This window comes from Capra hircus, chromosome 13, assembly GCF_001704415.2.
Source record: "Capra hircus breed San Clemente chromosome 13, ASM170441v1, whole genome shotgun sequence".
In the NCBI taxonomy this organism is placed as follows: Eukaryota; Metazoa; Chordata; class Mammalia; order Artiodactyla; family Bovidae; genus Capra; species Capra hircus.
Window position 1 is genome coordinate 29464709 of NC_030820.1, and position 14082 is coordinate 29478790.

Genomic DNA, 14082 nt, shown 5'->3' on the forward strand with positions numbered 1-14082 from the left:
TAAACCCAGGTGTGCCTAATTATTAAACCTATGGATCCTTATGCCCCAACTGGGAAGAATTCCTTTAAAATTCCAGATGTGCAATTTTCTATCAGACCTCTAGGACTTTGCACATATTCTTCCCTCTTCTTTAGAAACTTTTAAAGTCTTTGCCTGTGCTTCCTACTTGGAGAACTACTAATGCTTCAAAGTTTAGGACGCAAGATCGCCCTGCAGCACATCCTCCAATCTTCCAGGCCAAGTCAGGCAGAAACATTCTCTTTATTCTTTGTCTCCTTCTTTGGTACTTTCCCAGGACTCAACCTATGGTACTGAAAATTTTTAAGTTTCTTTTTAAAAATTATTTATTTGGTTGCACTGCTTCACTGTGGCATGAGGGATCATTTGTTGAGGCATGTGGACTCTTAGCTGTGGCATATAGAATCTAGCTCCCTGACCAGGGATCAAATCCGGGTCCCCTGCATTGGGAGCGTGGAATCTTAGTCACTGGACCACCAGGGAAGTCCTCAAATTTTAGGTTTCTTATCAAGTGGGGATTATACATTTTTTCTTGATATTATCAGACTCTAGTTTAATACAAGGCATATAGAAGGGGTGTAATTAAAAATAGTTGACAGAATGGTGAAAAAGTGTGCTTTTGTTTGCACCCTTCCAGTGGTGGGTGCTTACTATATTGTGGTGAGGCCTGTTCGATGTTGGTCTTTTATTATATATACAACACAAGATGAAGATACAATGAAAATGTGACAATTTCATACTGATAAGAGACACATATCATCTTAACTAGAACCAAAAGTCATATCTCTGGGCATTGATTCTAAAGAGTCTTTGTTGAGCTACTATTTTTTTTTTTTTTTTATTCTACTTGAGAAGCTTTGAGAATTTTTACAAATCTTACTGGTATATAAATATTTTTATATTATCAAAGCTAATATATGAAAATGATCAGCTTACAAATCAGAGGTGAAACTTCTAAATACAACCTTGAATGTTCTGTTAAAAAGTCACTTGAAAACTATTTTCTAAAAAATCCTGGGACTGGAATAATTAATCCTAGCGGTTTGTGATGCTTTTTAATATTTAGGACTGCTTTTACATTTGGAATTTTATTAAAACCCATTGCAAGTATTCTTTTAGAAGTACAAGATGAAGAAGTAAATAAATCAAAGTGTTTTATAACAAAAGAGAACGCAATAAAATTTGATGTGTTTAAGGGCATTCAAGGGTGAGATAAGAAAGCTATTAGGTTTCCCCTACTATAGACCTCAGAGATAAATGAATACAAACAATTTACTTCCTTGACTTCTAAAGATTATTTGCTGGTAAAATGGATTGATGTCTTTTCACAAAAACACATTTGTGGCTAAGACCACACTGCCATTTTTACCCTCCACTTTGAACAGCACTGGTGTCCAGTTTTTGTTCTAAGACTATCCTTAGTTATTGATGAACTTATATGATCTCTGGTCTGGATTTAATACTTTTAATACTAGAAAAGGAATGAGTGCTCGGTCACCTATAGAAGCTAATACCATTAATACCATGTCAACTCATCTCTCTCTGACCTTAGGTAGACCTTTTCCTATCAAATTGGGCGGTTAGATTTTTCTTGAAAACTAGCCAAAGGATTTATAAGCTTCTAGATAAAAGGATTCTAATGAAAGCTGTTCCACTGTCTCAGCTTAGACATCCCATTCTATCTTTCATGGCTTGCTTGAAATATCTCATCTGTTATTCATTAATTTTTATCCAATTTTTGTAGGCCCACTAGAATGCAGGCTTTCTGTTGAGACCTGGTTCGAATCTGGGTTCTATTCCTCATTACATACAACTTTGGGTAATTCATTTGATTTCTCTAAGTCTCCGTTTCCTATCTGTAATATGGGAGAAACACCTGACTCACAGGATCGCCAGTTGTTGTAAAAATTAAATGAGATAACACATGCACAAACCACCCAGTGAAGGGTTTATAACACAGAGGGCAATCAATACATGTTAGCTAATAAAAACCTATTATAAATGTTTATCTTTCATTTAAATATTTACTTTTTTTGACTCAAGAAGTGAATTTATTAGACTACAGCTTGGCATATCTTTTAAATACCCAAGATCAATGGAAGGATAATCAATTTAAAATGTGAGAAAGTAAACATATTATTCTACCACAGTATCCTAGAGTATAAACTGGGAATAAGTATTACTTGATAGAAAGTTTCAAACACTCAAATAAATGTGAGAAACACTGGGATAGAAGGTTTCCTTACTGCAGAACTTCTCAACACTTTAAAATGCAGGCACCTGAAGGTCCCAGCAGAGAAGGCAATGGCAACCCACTCCAGTAATCTTGCCTGGAAAATCCCATGGGCGGAGGAGCCTGGTAGGCTGCAGTCCATGGGGTTGCTAAGAGTCGGACATGGCTGAGTGACTTCACTTTCACTTTTCACTTTCATGCATTGGAGAAGGAAATGGCAACCAACTCCAGTGTTCCTGCCTGGAGAATCCCAGGGACGGGGGAGCCTAGTGGGCTGCCGTCTATGGGGTTGCACAGAGTCGGACACGACTGAAGCAACAGCAGCAGCAGCAGCAGAAGGTCCCAGAGAGGATATGATTCTTAGCAGTGACTACAGGACTCCCTTTAAAAGGCTCATCTCAAAGGAATAACACTCTCTGGAAGATACTTTGGGAAGCTGTTTTTAATACAGACCTACACACTTACACATTTCCAGAAAAAGTTTTTTCCAAACAAGTCATTTCATTATCAATGATTCATAAACATCTATTTTAAAACAGAGAAATACATACATTTAACTTGTAACACTTAATTACATAGCATTTGTAGGTTTCAGTTTTTTCTCCCTTGATTTATGACTCCATAAAATAATGACTTTCACTATGATATTTATTACAAGAAGTTACTCTGTATATACTTAAACTACAATGGCATAAAATGAATTTATTGCCCACAAGTAATCCTGAATGGGAAGTTCCTAAATCTGGAAACAAAGGGAAGAAAAAGGACTCCTTATTTTTTTATAAGCCTGTTACAGATCATGATTAACCCTTTCTTTATTTTTGCTACAATTCTCTGTATTATTCTTCATCAAGTAAGGTGCATGGAAAATATGGACCTGGTAAAGTCGCTTTAAAACCTGGATTATAGTCATATTTTAACATGAAAATACTGTGAATATATTCACATGGGAGGTATATCTAAAATAAAAGTTTAATCATCATTGCTAAAATTATTAATTCTGTTATTTCTTAAACCCTTTCAATCATAGTTCTTGGACTCAAAGGAAAAAAACTGCAGTGAAACTCAAAGAAAGAATATTAAAAAAAAGTCTGCAGTAAAAAAAAAAATAGCCTTTAGAAATTTGTTGAGACTGAAGCTATGTGAGTGTGACATCAAAAGAGAAGGCATGTGAAAGCATTCATCATTTTGTGTATTTAAGCTCAGTTTATCCAGTTGGCACCGGTTATGATGCAAAATCCCACCACCCTGGGAATTTCCTGACAAATCGGTTTTAGTTGCCAGGTGCTAAGTTGCTGAGCGCTAATTGGTGGTGGGGGAGGGGGGTGGCTTTCCACTAGTTCTCTTTACAATTCAATTAGACAGAAATCAGTTAAGGGCATCTGGTTTTTTCTTACATTTGTTCCAGCCACCATAGGGTTCCCAAGGTCACACACCACCATTCGGGTGACATTGTCCATCTTGTACTCACAACTCAGTGGGCGCAATGCCTGCAACAAGGAAGAACACCAGTGCGGAGTCAGGGGGCAGAATAAACGACATCCTGTCACAAAAGTAATGGGGCAGCCGGGAAGCTTCTCTTGATTTCAAACACCTGCGTGAATGCCTGAGCCCAAAGATTCATGTGTGACCATCAACTTGGAAGAGAAGTGTGTGAGAAAAGACCAAAGTTTAATTTTAAGAAGTAATGTGCTGGATGGGTAAACACTTTTTCTGTTTCACTGAGGAAGGAAACACTGTGCAGAATATTTATATGCACACTTTTGAAATGATTTGCACTACTGTTTAGTGTGGGGCATGAATATTACAGATAATTAAACACGACTAGGCCAATTCTTGCAAGAACGAATGACAAGATATATAGGTTATCATATGACCCAATGACCATTTGCAAGAGAATTGCTTTGAACACGCATTTCTCCCTACATTGGTTCCATGTTGAGATTACACACCCAATCTTAGTTCAGTCTTATAAATACTTAAGATGACAAGAGAGCACATTTATGTTTACCCCCTGCTTTTCATCTTCTTTTGTGCCCCACATCCTATTCTGATTAGAATATATATAAAGTCAAGTTCAAAGAGATGCTTAGAATTATGTGCTGGAGAAGGTCTGAAGGTTACACTCAATGGAGGGGAAAGTAAAGGAGGTTTATCATTGGACTCCTATCCTCTACTCACAGCTCTTCTTGTGTCTTCAGGCTACTCCCATTTGTCTGGAAGTCCACAGCTGGATCTACACCCAGAGCTGCTTTCCGTCTTTCAAAACCTAATGTCTCTATGGCCCTGCTCTGGCTTTGAGCAGCTAGACATGTTCATCCATTCTTTCACTCTAACTTGTTAAGTGCCACTGATATATTACCTGTCAGCCTCACTGCCAAAGATAAGCTTGCAAAATGAGGACTTTGACAAAGGACTGCATGAGAGGACCGTGGAAAAGGGATCCAAATATGAGGACCTCTTATCCATCTGTCAGCCCTACTGAAATTTCATTTAAGAAAGTCATGTGAATTTTCAAGTAGAAGTTTCAGAAACCATCCCCTTTCCCTTCTTCCCACTTCACTGAGAAAAACCAAGAATCAAAACAAAGAAAAGGCAAACAAATCTCAGACATCTAAGTCAAGATTTCCGTGGGTAAATCATACACTTTAACAAAATTAAGAGGGCAGGGGTTTTTGTATCTGTTCTATTCCCAGAGGCTAGAACAATGTCCAGCACAAAGCAGTAGATGGTGTCTGGAGATACAGAGCACAAGTAGCTCATAATCTCTCCTACGAGGAGCCTGAAATAAAATAGACAAACACATGTTGTTGTCGTTCAGTTGCTAAGGGTCCGACTCTGTGACCCTATGGACTGTGGCCTGCCAGGATCCTCTGTCCATGGGATTCTACAGACAAGCATAATGGAGTGGGTTGTCATTTACTTTTTCAGGGGATCTTCCCAACAAGGGATCGAACTTGTGTCTCCTACATTGGCAGATGGATTCTTAACCGCTGTGTGCCAGGAAAGCCCCATGGACAAGCACATACTTAAGTATAAAACCCTTTTCCTGCCACCAGCCATTGAAAGGTCTGGTCCAATTCATGAGAAAGAAGCAAAATTTCTGATGTCCAGAGGAAGCATTTAATATCTGCTCTTTCCAAATAACCTGAGCGACATGGTAGTATCCTAAGTAAGAAACGTATTTTTTTAAAGTTGGTAATATTTTTGCTTCTCAAATTTAGCTTTTGCATCTATTCAAGTTCTGAAGGATCCAAAACTAACCCTAATTGTAAGAGATTTTTTTTGTTGGAATTACTCAATCCTGAAAACAGGAGGGAAACAAAAGAACCCAGCAAAAGCTTTCCAAAATACCCATGTGTCCCTTGAACATAATTCAAGGATTTGGTTTCTATAGTAAATATTTTTATCTTATCTGAAGGTTGAAAGTTATATGTACATTTTCCCCAACTGTCTAGAAATAGCTTTTTCACATCAATCAAAGATCTTTCTTCCTCCCCAGAGTCCCACCCTTTTTCTTTTTTTAACCTTTATTTCCTCTCTCTGAGTGGGAGAAACAATGATTGTTTTTCTAGATATTTCTAGACTATTTTCCTCAGCTGTTCCTGAGACTATCTTGTTCTCATCCATTTATAGCTCTTAGATCATTATTCATTCATGGAAAATATTTACTGTGTACCTGCCACTAACCAGGCACTGATTAAAAAACAACAACAACAAAACAAAACCTTGTCCTCCTTAAACTTCCTATTACAGAAAGAATTATAATAAAGAATCACGAGCACTCATAGCAAGCAATGGAGACATAGTTTGTTAAGTTTCATGATAGAGAAATTCACAGTGACGGAGGAGCACACGCACATAGAAATGAGCCACCGGAACTTACTTACAAGACAGAGAGAGACTCACAGACTTGGAGAACACGCTTATGGTTGCCGGAGGAAAGAAGAGGGGAAAGATAGTTGGGGGGGGGGATTGGGATAGACATGTACACACTGCCACGTTTAAAATGGATAACCACCAAGGACCTACTGTATAGTACACAGAACTCTGCTCAATGTCGTGTGGCGACGTGGATGGGAAGGGAGTTTGGGGGAAAATACATACATGGGCTTCCCTGGTGGCTCAGCTGGTAAAGAATCCACCTGCAATGCGGGAGACCTGGGTTCAGTCCCTGGGTTGGGAAGATCCCCTGGAGAAGGGAAAGGCTACCCACTCCAGTATTCTGGCCTGGAGAATTCCATGGACTGTATAGTCCATGGGGGTCGCAAAGAGTCAGACATGACTGAGTGACTTTCACTTTCAGATACATGTATATGTATGGCTGGGTCCCTTCATGTTCACCTGAAACTATCACAGTATTGTTTGCTAATCAGCTATACTCCAATGCAAAATAAAAAGATATTTAAAAAAAAAGAAAAAGAAGCAGTCAAAGAGGACACCCTGGAGGAAGAGACATCTAAGTTCCTTGGGGGCGGGGTGGGGGGGGCGGCAGAGACAGGGCAGCTCAGAGGTTAAGAGGACGGGCCTGAGCTGACAGCTCAGGTGTAAATCTTGGTTCTGCTACATAATAGCTGCGTGACTTCAGGCATGTTTCTGTTTCTTCTTATCTATGATAGCCTTGCTGTGTCTCTATCAGGCTGCTAGGAGGATTAAGTAAGTTGAATACTTGCAAGAGCTCAGAGCAGAGCACAGCTCACAGCAGTTGCTCCATCACTATTAGACTGAAGCCTGACAGGTGAGTAGTAAGAAGTAAGCTGGAAAAAGGGGACAGAGAGTGGAGTTACTGAGGGGGCAAGACATGTGAGCCCTCTGTGGTGGCAGGGCCCATGGGTAATACAGAAATTGAAAAGGAATTCCATCCCTCTAGGATTAGGGTGTGGGTAAAGGAAGGACCCAAACACCTGTGATGCGGCTGAGGAGATGAGCGTGCATGTGTGCTCAGCCACTCAGCTGTATCCGACTCTTTGCAACCCCATGGACTGTAGCTCTCCAGGCTCTTCTGTCCATGGGATTTTACAGGCAAGAATACCGGAGTGGGTTGCCTTTACCTCCTCCAGGGATCTTCCTGACCCAGGGATCAAACCCGCGTCTCCTGTGTCTTCTGCATTGGCAGGCAGGTTCTTTACCACTGAGCCACCTGAGAAGCCCAAGAGGAGATCAGCAGGGGTGTAATTAAGGGCCTCATAAGTCATCTTAGGGATTTGCTCTTTATCCTACAAGCAGTGGGGAGCTAGGAAGGGTTTTGTGTGTGTGTGTGTGTATTTTAATTGGAGTCTAGTTGCTTTACAACGTTGTGTTAGCTTCTCCTGTACACCATGCGAATTAGCTATATGTACACATATACCCCCTCCCTACTGGACCTCCCTCCCCCACCCCTCCGGCCCACCCTCTGGGTGACCACAGAGCACCGAGCTGAGCTCCCACCAGCTATCTGTCTTATGGCAGTGTATGTGTATCAGTGCCGCTCTCCCAGTTTGTCCCACACTCGCCTTTCCTCCTGTGTCCACAGTCCAGTCTCCACGTCTGTGCCTCTATTCCTGCCCTGCAAATAGCTTCATCTGTACCATTTTTCTAGATTCCACATATATGCTTTGATTTGCATTTTAGAAAGGCGGCTTCCTGTGTAGGGAAGAGGCTGGGAGATGGGGAGATGACTTAGGAGACTGTTGTAGTCATCTCAGGAGAAGACTGAGTCCGTCTGGAGAAAGGCAGTGAGATGGAGAGAGGATTTAAGTTTTAGAAACTGAGTGGAGACTAGTGGAGTTCCCTGAGACAGGCTATGGAGAGGAGTGGGGAAAGATGAAGTCCAGTTCTTTTTGTATGTGTGTGTGCGTGTGTGTGTGGATAAACAAGATTTGTTCTCACGATGGAATATTCCTCAGCAATATACAGGAATAACTACTGATGACTAATATGTACTAGGACATAGACGAACCTCAAAAACATTGTACTAAGCGAAAGCTAGACGCAAATGACTGTTTATGGTATGGCCCCATTAATATGAAGTGTACAGAAAACGCACATTTACACAGATGGGAGTAAATCAGTGGCTGCCTTGGCTGGATTTAGGGGTGGTGAGGGACTGCAAATAAGCACATGGCAACTTTTTGAGGTGATGGAAATGTTCTAAATCTGTATTGCTGTGATAGTTGCATTCCTCTATAAATCTACTAAAATAACTGAATTGTGTGTGTATTGAACTTATGTAATTACAATGGTAGATTTTACAGGATACACATTGAACCTCAGTGAAGCTGTTAAAGAAAAAGATCATAGGTTTAGGAACCAGAGTATTGGGATGATTTAGAAACATTTTATTATTGGAGCCGGGGGAAATTGAGGTAGGTTAAAATCTGACGGCTATATTCAACTACATACCTGTGATGAATTGAATAATGTGCCCATGAAATCCAGTCCTGGACACACTGAGTGTGAAGTGGGTGGCGACAGAAGAATGGAGTGTATATGGGGTCCCTTGAATAGACGGGTTCATAGGGGCAGAATGTGGAATGCTGGGTCCCAGAGGCCGGGGAAGGGGGTAAGAGGGAGCCCAGGTTTCCTGGGTACAGAGTTTCTGTTTGGGATGATGAAAATGTTCTGGGGCTGGTCAGTAGTGATATAGCAATGGCATTATACTTCATGTCACTGAACTGTACACTTCAAAAGGGTTAAAATGGTAACTTTTATGTGACATATATTTTACCACAATAATAAAAAGATAACACACATAGGCTTTTATTTCTGGAAACATTTAGAAGAAAGGTCACTGTAAAAAAGCATAAAGGCTGACTCCATTAAGGTCTTTAGAGCAGGAGATGACCAACATCTACATTTTTGAAAAGATGTATGCTTTCCACTGTATATATGTACCACACCTGTATCCATTCCTCTGTCACGGACATCGAGGTTGCTTCCAGGTCCTGGCTATCGTAAACAGTGCCGCAATGAACACCAGGATGCCGTGTCTTTTGTAATTATGGTTTTCTCAGGATATATGCCCAGTGGTGGGATTGCTGGGTCGTATGGTAGCTCCATTTTTAACTTTTTAGTTTTTTATCCCTATTTTTAGTCTTTTTAATTAGGATTGATATATATACTCTACCATGTGTAAAATAGGTAGCTATTGGGAATCTGCTGTATAGCATACAGAGCTCAGTTCAGTATTCTATGAAGACCCAGAGGGGTGGGATGGGGTGGTGGGAGGGAGTTCCAAGAGGAAGGGGATATATATACACATATAGCTGATTCACTTTGTTGTATAGAAGAAACTAACACAACATTGTAAAGCAATTATGCTCAAATAAAAAAATGATTTTAATCAAAGAACAACAAAACCAACAATCAGATAATCCCTCATATTTTTCCTCTTGAGAGAAAATTGCTTTAAAAAAGCCCTAAACTTGAACTGAGTATAAAGAAAAAGGGACACAAACCTCAAACTGCTTAAAAACAAAGAAGGAATTAGAATGTGGCTTAGTCATGTCAAATTCAAATTCTGCCCAAGGGAAATTGACGGAGGAAAACAGTTAAGGACTCGTTGGAGATTATGGATAATGTCTGTTGTAATGTCTAAAGCCCTAAAGATAGAAACGATAAATGTTTCCTATGTTTTCCATGCAACAAAGTGGATAGTAAACTGGATGTTTTGCTAAAAGAAGAATATTTTGAATAGATGCTTTGTGTAACTAAGTCAGGAGTGGAGTGACAGAAAAGGCATTGAAATAAAACCAGAAGAAGAGCCCTGGAACAGCTTTTAAAATAACATACTTGAGCTTCATTGTTTGTTTGTTTATGTATTATTTGCTTGTAAGTGTTCCTAGATGATATGTTCCCTGGAAACAACAGAAATTTGTGATGACTTTAGGACTGTCAGATATACTTAATTATTGTTCTTCTGGGTTTATTTCCTGAAAAGATCATTTAACCAAAACATTAATCATGAGACTAGAGGTGTGCATAGAGAATTTTGTATTCCTTACATTTGTAAATGTCTTTCAAATACCCATATCACAACAGTTGTTAGCATTTCTTTAAAGGAACTATATTTCATTAGATGATATAATCATTAGAATGTGCATATTCCCAAGATGGTGCAGTTTTTGGAAAGTAGCAGAATTTTAATAAACATCAGTTAAAAGAACCATACCCAGCAGCAAGAATTTAAATAATACTCATTGTGCAGACTTCCATGAAAACTGCAGGCAAGACTATGCAAGTGTGAAACTTGGCCTCTGCCCTTAAATGTGTGTCTGTATCTCTCCGAAATCAAAGGACTCTCTCTGTTATCCTTTGGTGTATTTATAATGATTTTCTATCAGAACCCAAAGATATTCTGCATGGGAAGATTCATATTCTGATAAGGAAAGGGAAGCTATAAAGAGCATCAGGGTCAGTTTAACAAACAGAGGCACTTCAGGATTGGCAAATGACTAAAGCTTGGCTTTTTCTTGGTCCTGGTCCTGAAAAGGTAGACTAACAAGAAAGGAAAAAAATGAATGCATTTCGTTTCCAGTGCCTGTCTAGGCTCTTTTCATTGCCAAGCTGGGATTGGCAGGACCTTCCTCCAAAAGCAGTAATGAAAAATCAAACCTCCTGGGACCTGCTTGAAGCATAAAGGAGCTCAAAGTCAAGGCCAGAAAACAGCTGGGGTTGGTAGGAGTCAGCTTGGGGGTCATCAATGTGATGGTGATGCATCACATTGATGGGCTGCTTCTTTGAGACAGTGGTCTTCCTCGTTTCAGTGCCCAATCTTTGGTCACTTTATCTTTGCACTGGGGCCAAGAAAGATATGAATACTTACTTAAGACCATCACCTTTCCTGGGCCATTGCTATTGTGCTTAACAAGATGGGGTACCATCTTGTTTCCTTTTATTGATGAAGAAACTCTGAGCTAAGATGACTTAACATGGATTTGATTTCAGAATACACCTAGCTCTTTCCTCCTTCAGATCACCTCCTGGCATTACCTTATTGCTGCGTTCAATCCCAACATAATCGGCCTCTTCCGGAATGATCACAAAGAGCTCAGCTTCATAGGCACCTTCCCCTTCATTTCTCGCACTGATTATGAGCATAAGGTGGTTTTCATCTCCAATGATGACCTGATGCTTATCTCTAAAAATGAAGTTTAAAAAGAATCATTAGGTATGATATATCTCTGGATGCATGGATATTTTATTTAAGGACTTAGAGGAAGATGAGAACATGCAAGACTGAGAAAAAAATAAGATTCATTGTCACGAGGGGGTGATCAGAAGAATTAAAACTGTCTGGATGGGAAGGGTACGAAAACACCCCAGGGTAAACGTTTAACCACCAGTTCTCCAAACTAGTGGTTACTGGTGGAGGGGGGAGGGGCAATATTGAGGCCAGGGAGTGGGAGGCACACACTACTGGCTGTTAAGTTAGGCTCAAGGATTGTATTGTACCATGTAGGGTATATAGCCTGTAGTTTGTAATAACTATAAGTGGAAAGTAACCTTTAAAACCTGTATAATAAATAAATAAACAACCAGTTCTCAAAAAAAAAAAAATTAAACAAAACTATGACCTACAACATTTGCTAATTCCAGTGGTATAAATCCCCCCATTGTGATCAATTTTCAGCTACCCACATACTTAACAGTCTACCAGCAAAAACTGAACATTTTAAAATTCAGCTCACAAGCCAGAAGGAGGGAGCTTCAGCCCATCCATGAAAACCTCCCATAGGAGGAAGACAGACAGCAGGAAGAGAAGGAGAGAGGTGATTTAGAAAGTATGAGGAGGAGGCGTGGGCAACACAAAGGGGAACCTAAGGCAAGAAAGAGGCAGACAAAAGAAGATCTCAAACAACTACTGGAAGATTGCGGGGTATTTTGAAGAAATTTAATTCCCTCCAAACTTCTAATCGAACCAGCATTTGGAAAAGCCTACTTTTGACCCTTAATCAAAGATATTGGTTTGGACACTCACTAAATTATGAAATTTGGAAAAGGTCCCCATGAGCGGTTACCAAAGAGATTCCACACTGGCAGTGAGATAGTTCCTGGGGTGGGTCTGGGTTGAAGGAGGTGGGGAGGAGCACATTTTTACTGGGTGCTCTTTGATTCCTATTGGATTTTGTGACATCTTCAGCTTTACTTCATCGAGTGCCATTAACATTTTTTCCCTCCAGCAAATCAAAACTGTTTTTTGTTTTGACCGTCTTAAAGATGCTTCTAAGTCACAGGGTGCTGCAGAAATGGGTTCAGTAAAGATGTGGATGGAACCGGCTTGTCTGAATCCTTTGTCCACAAGACAGAGGCAAAGAAGGTTTCTTCCTATGCTTTTTCTGCCATAGGATGTTTTACCCCTTAGACCTATTTATTTCCTTAGTACAGTGCAGTCAGAACCAGTGCTGGACTGCTGTATCTCCATCACAAGCCACAGAGAAGTCCTTTGATTCTTTTTTTTTTTAAATGAAATAGCTTGTAATTTATTCTTTAGACTATTCCAATAGTACATTTCTTAGATATGAATGTTTTATTTAAACTTTTTGATATAGAGATTTTTCATGGTATTGTAACAAAAAAAGATAAGATTTCATCTGATGACAAGTTGATATCTGTGACAAGCTAGTTTGCATACATACCCTGGGCATGGCTAAATAAGGTGAAAATTAAACAAGACTTTACAAAGGGTATAGTATTATAATACCAGAATTCAGAAAGTACTACCTTGTGTATTCTAATTGCCATTCCTTTTTAATTATTAGAAAGTATAACATTTAATTTAAATTTAATAAATTAAGATATTTTTAATAAATTAATAAATTTAATAAATTAAGATATTTTTTACTGCAAGAAATAATCACATTATCTGTTATGTGCCCCTTGAATGCGTCTATGTACCCCCTGAATGCTTGTAAGTGAAAATGTAGTTTCTATTTCTTTGCTATTTAGTTCCTAAGTCATATCCAACTCTTTGTGATCCTGTGGACTGTGGCCCACCTGGTTCCTCTGTGGGATTTCCCAGGCACGAATACTAGAGTGGGTTTCCATTTCCTTCTCCAGGGGCTCTTTCTGACCCAGGGATCTAACCCACATCTCCTGCATTGCCAGGCAGATTGTTTATCACTGAGCCACCAGGGAAGCCATAAAGTTTTAACTAAATACTTTAAGAAGTCTTAAATAATGAGTTATATGAACCAACTAGGGAAAACGCTAGAATTTTTGATAGTAAAGGTTTATTCAGAATTGAAACAATTCTACTTCGTTATTTCAAAACATACTTTTATGTGTGTGACATAAAAAAACTTTTTATTTTAGGACAATTATTGATTCACATGCACTTATAAGAAATAACACTGAGATCCCATGTGCCCTTTCCTCAGTTGCCCCCAAAGGTAACATCTTGAAAACTATAATGAATCCTATTAACAGCATATGGCCATTTAAAAAAAAATGCATTTATTCACTATTTACTTGGCTGTATTGGACTGAGTGGTAGGAGCAGGATTTTTCACTGCCACAGTTCTCATTGTGGTGCCCGGGTTTAGTTGCTCCACAGCATATGGGATCTTCGTTTCCCCACCAGGGATTGAACCCATGTTCCCTGCACTGCAAGGTGGATTCTTTACTACTGGACCACCAGGGAAGTTCCAGGACACTGCCCTTTGATTCTTATTTGATTTTGTGACATCTTCAGCTTTACTTCATTAAGTGACATTAACATCTTTTTCCCAGTAAATCAAAATTGCTTTTGTTTTGACCTGCCAATGTAGGGAAGGCTTCCCTGGTGGCTCAGATGGTAAAGACTCTGCCTGTAATGCAGGAGACCCAGGTTAAATCCCTGGGTCGGGAAGATC

At 39.6% G+C, this 14082-nt stretch overlaps 1 protein-coding gene across 2 annotated transcripts in view; it reads right to left on the bottom strand.

Moving 5' to 3' along the window:
* ITGA8 (integrin subunit alpha 8) overlaps positions 1-14082 on the bottom strand; it is a 196493-nt gene that overhangs the window by 74998 nt on the left and 107413 nt on the right. For both annotated transcript variants that reach the window (XM_018057147.1, XM_018057148.1), the window contains exons 20-21: positions 11222-11369; positions 3649-3741 (exon numbers count right to left, since the gene is read on the bottom strand). In XM_018057147.1, coding sequence (XP_017912636.1) covers positions 3649-3741; positions 11222-11369 — 241 coding nt within the window. The remainder of the gene's footprint in view (positions 1-3648; positions 3742-11221; positions 11370-14082) is intronic.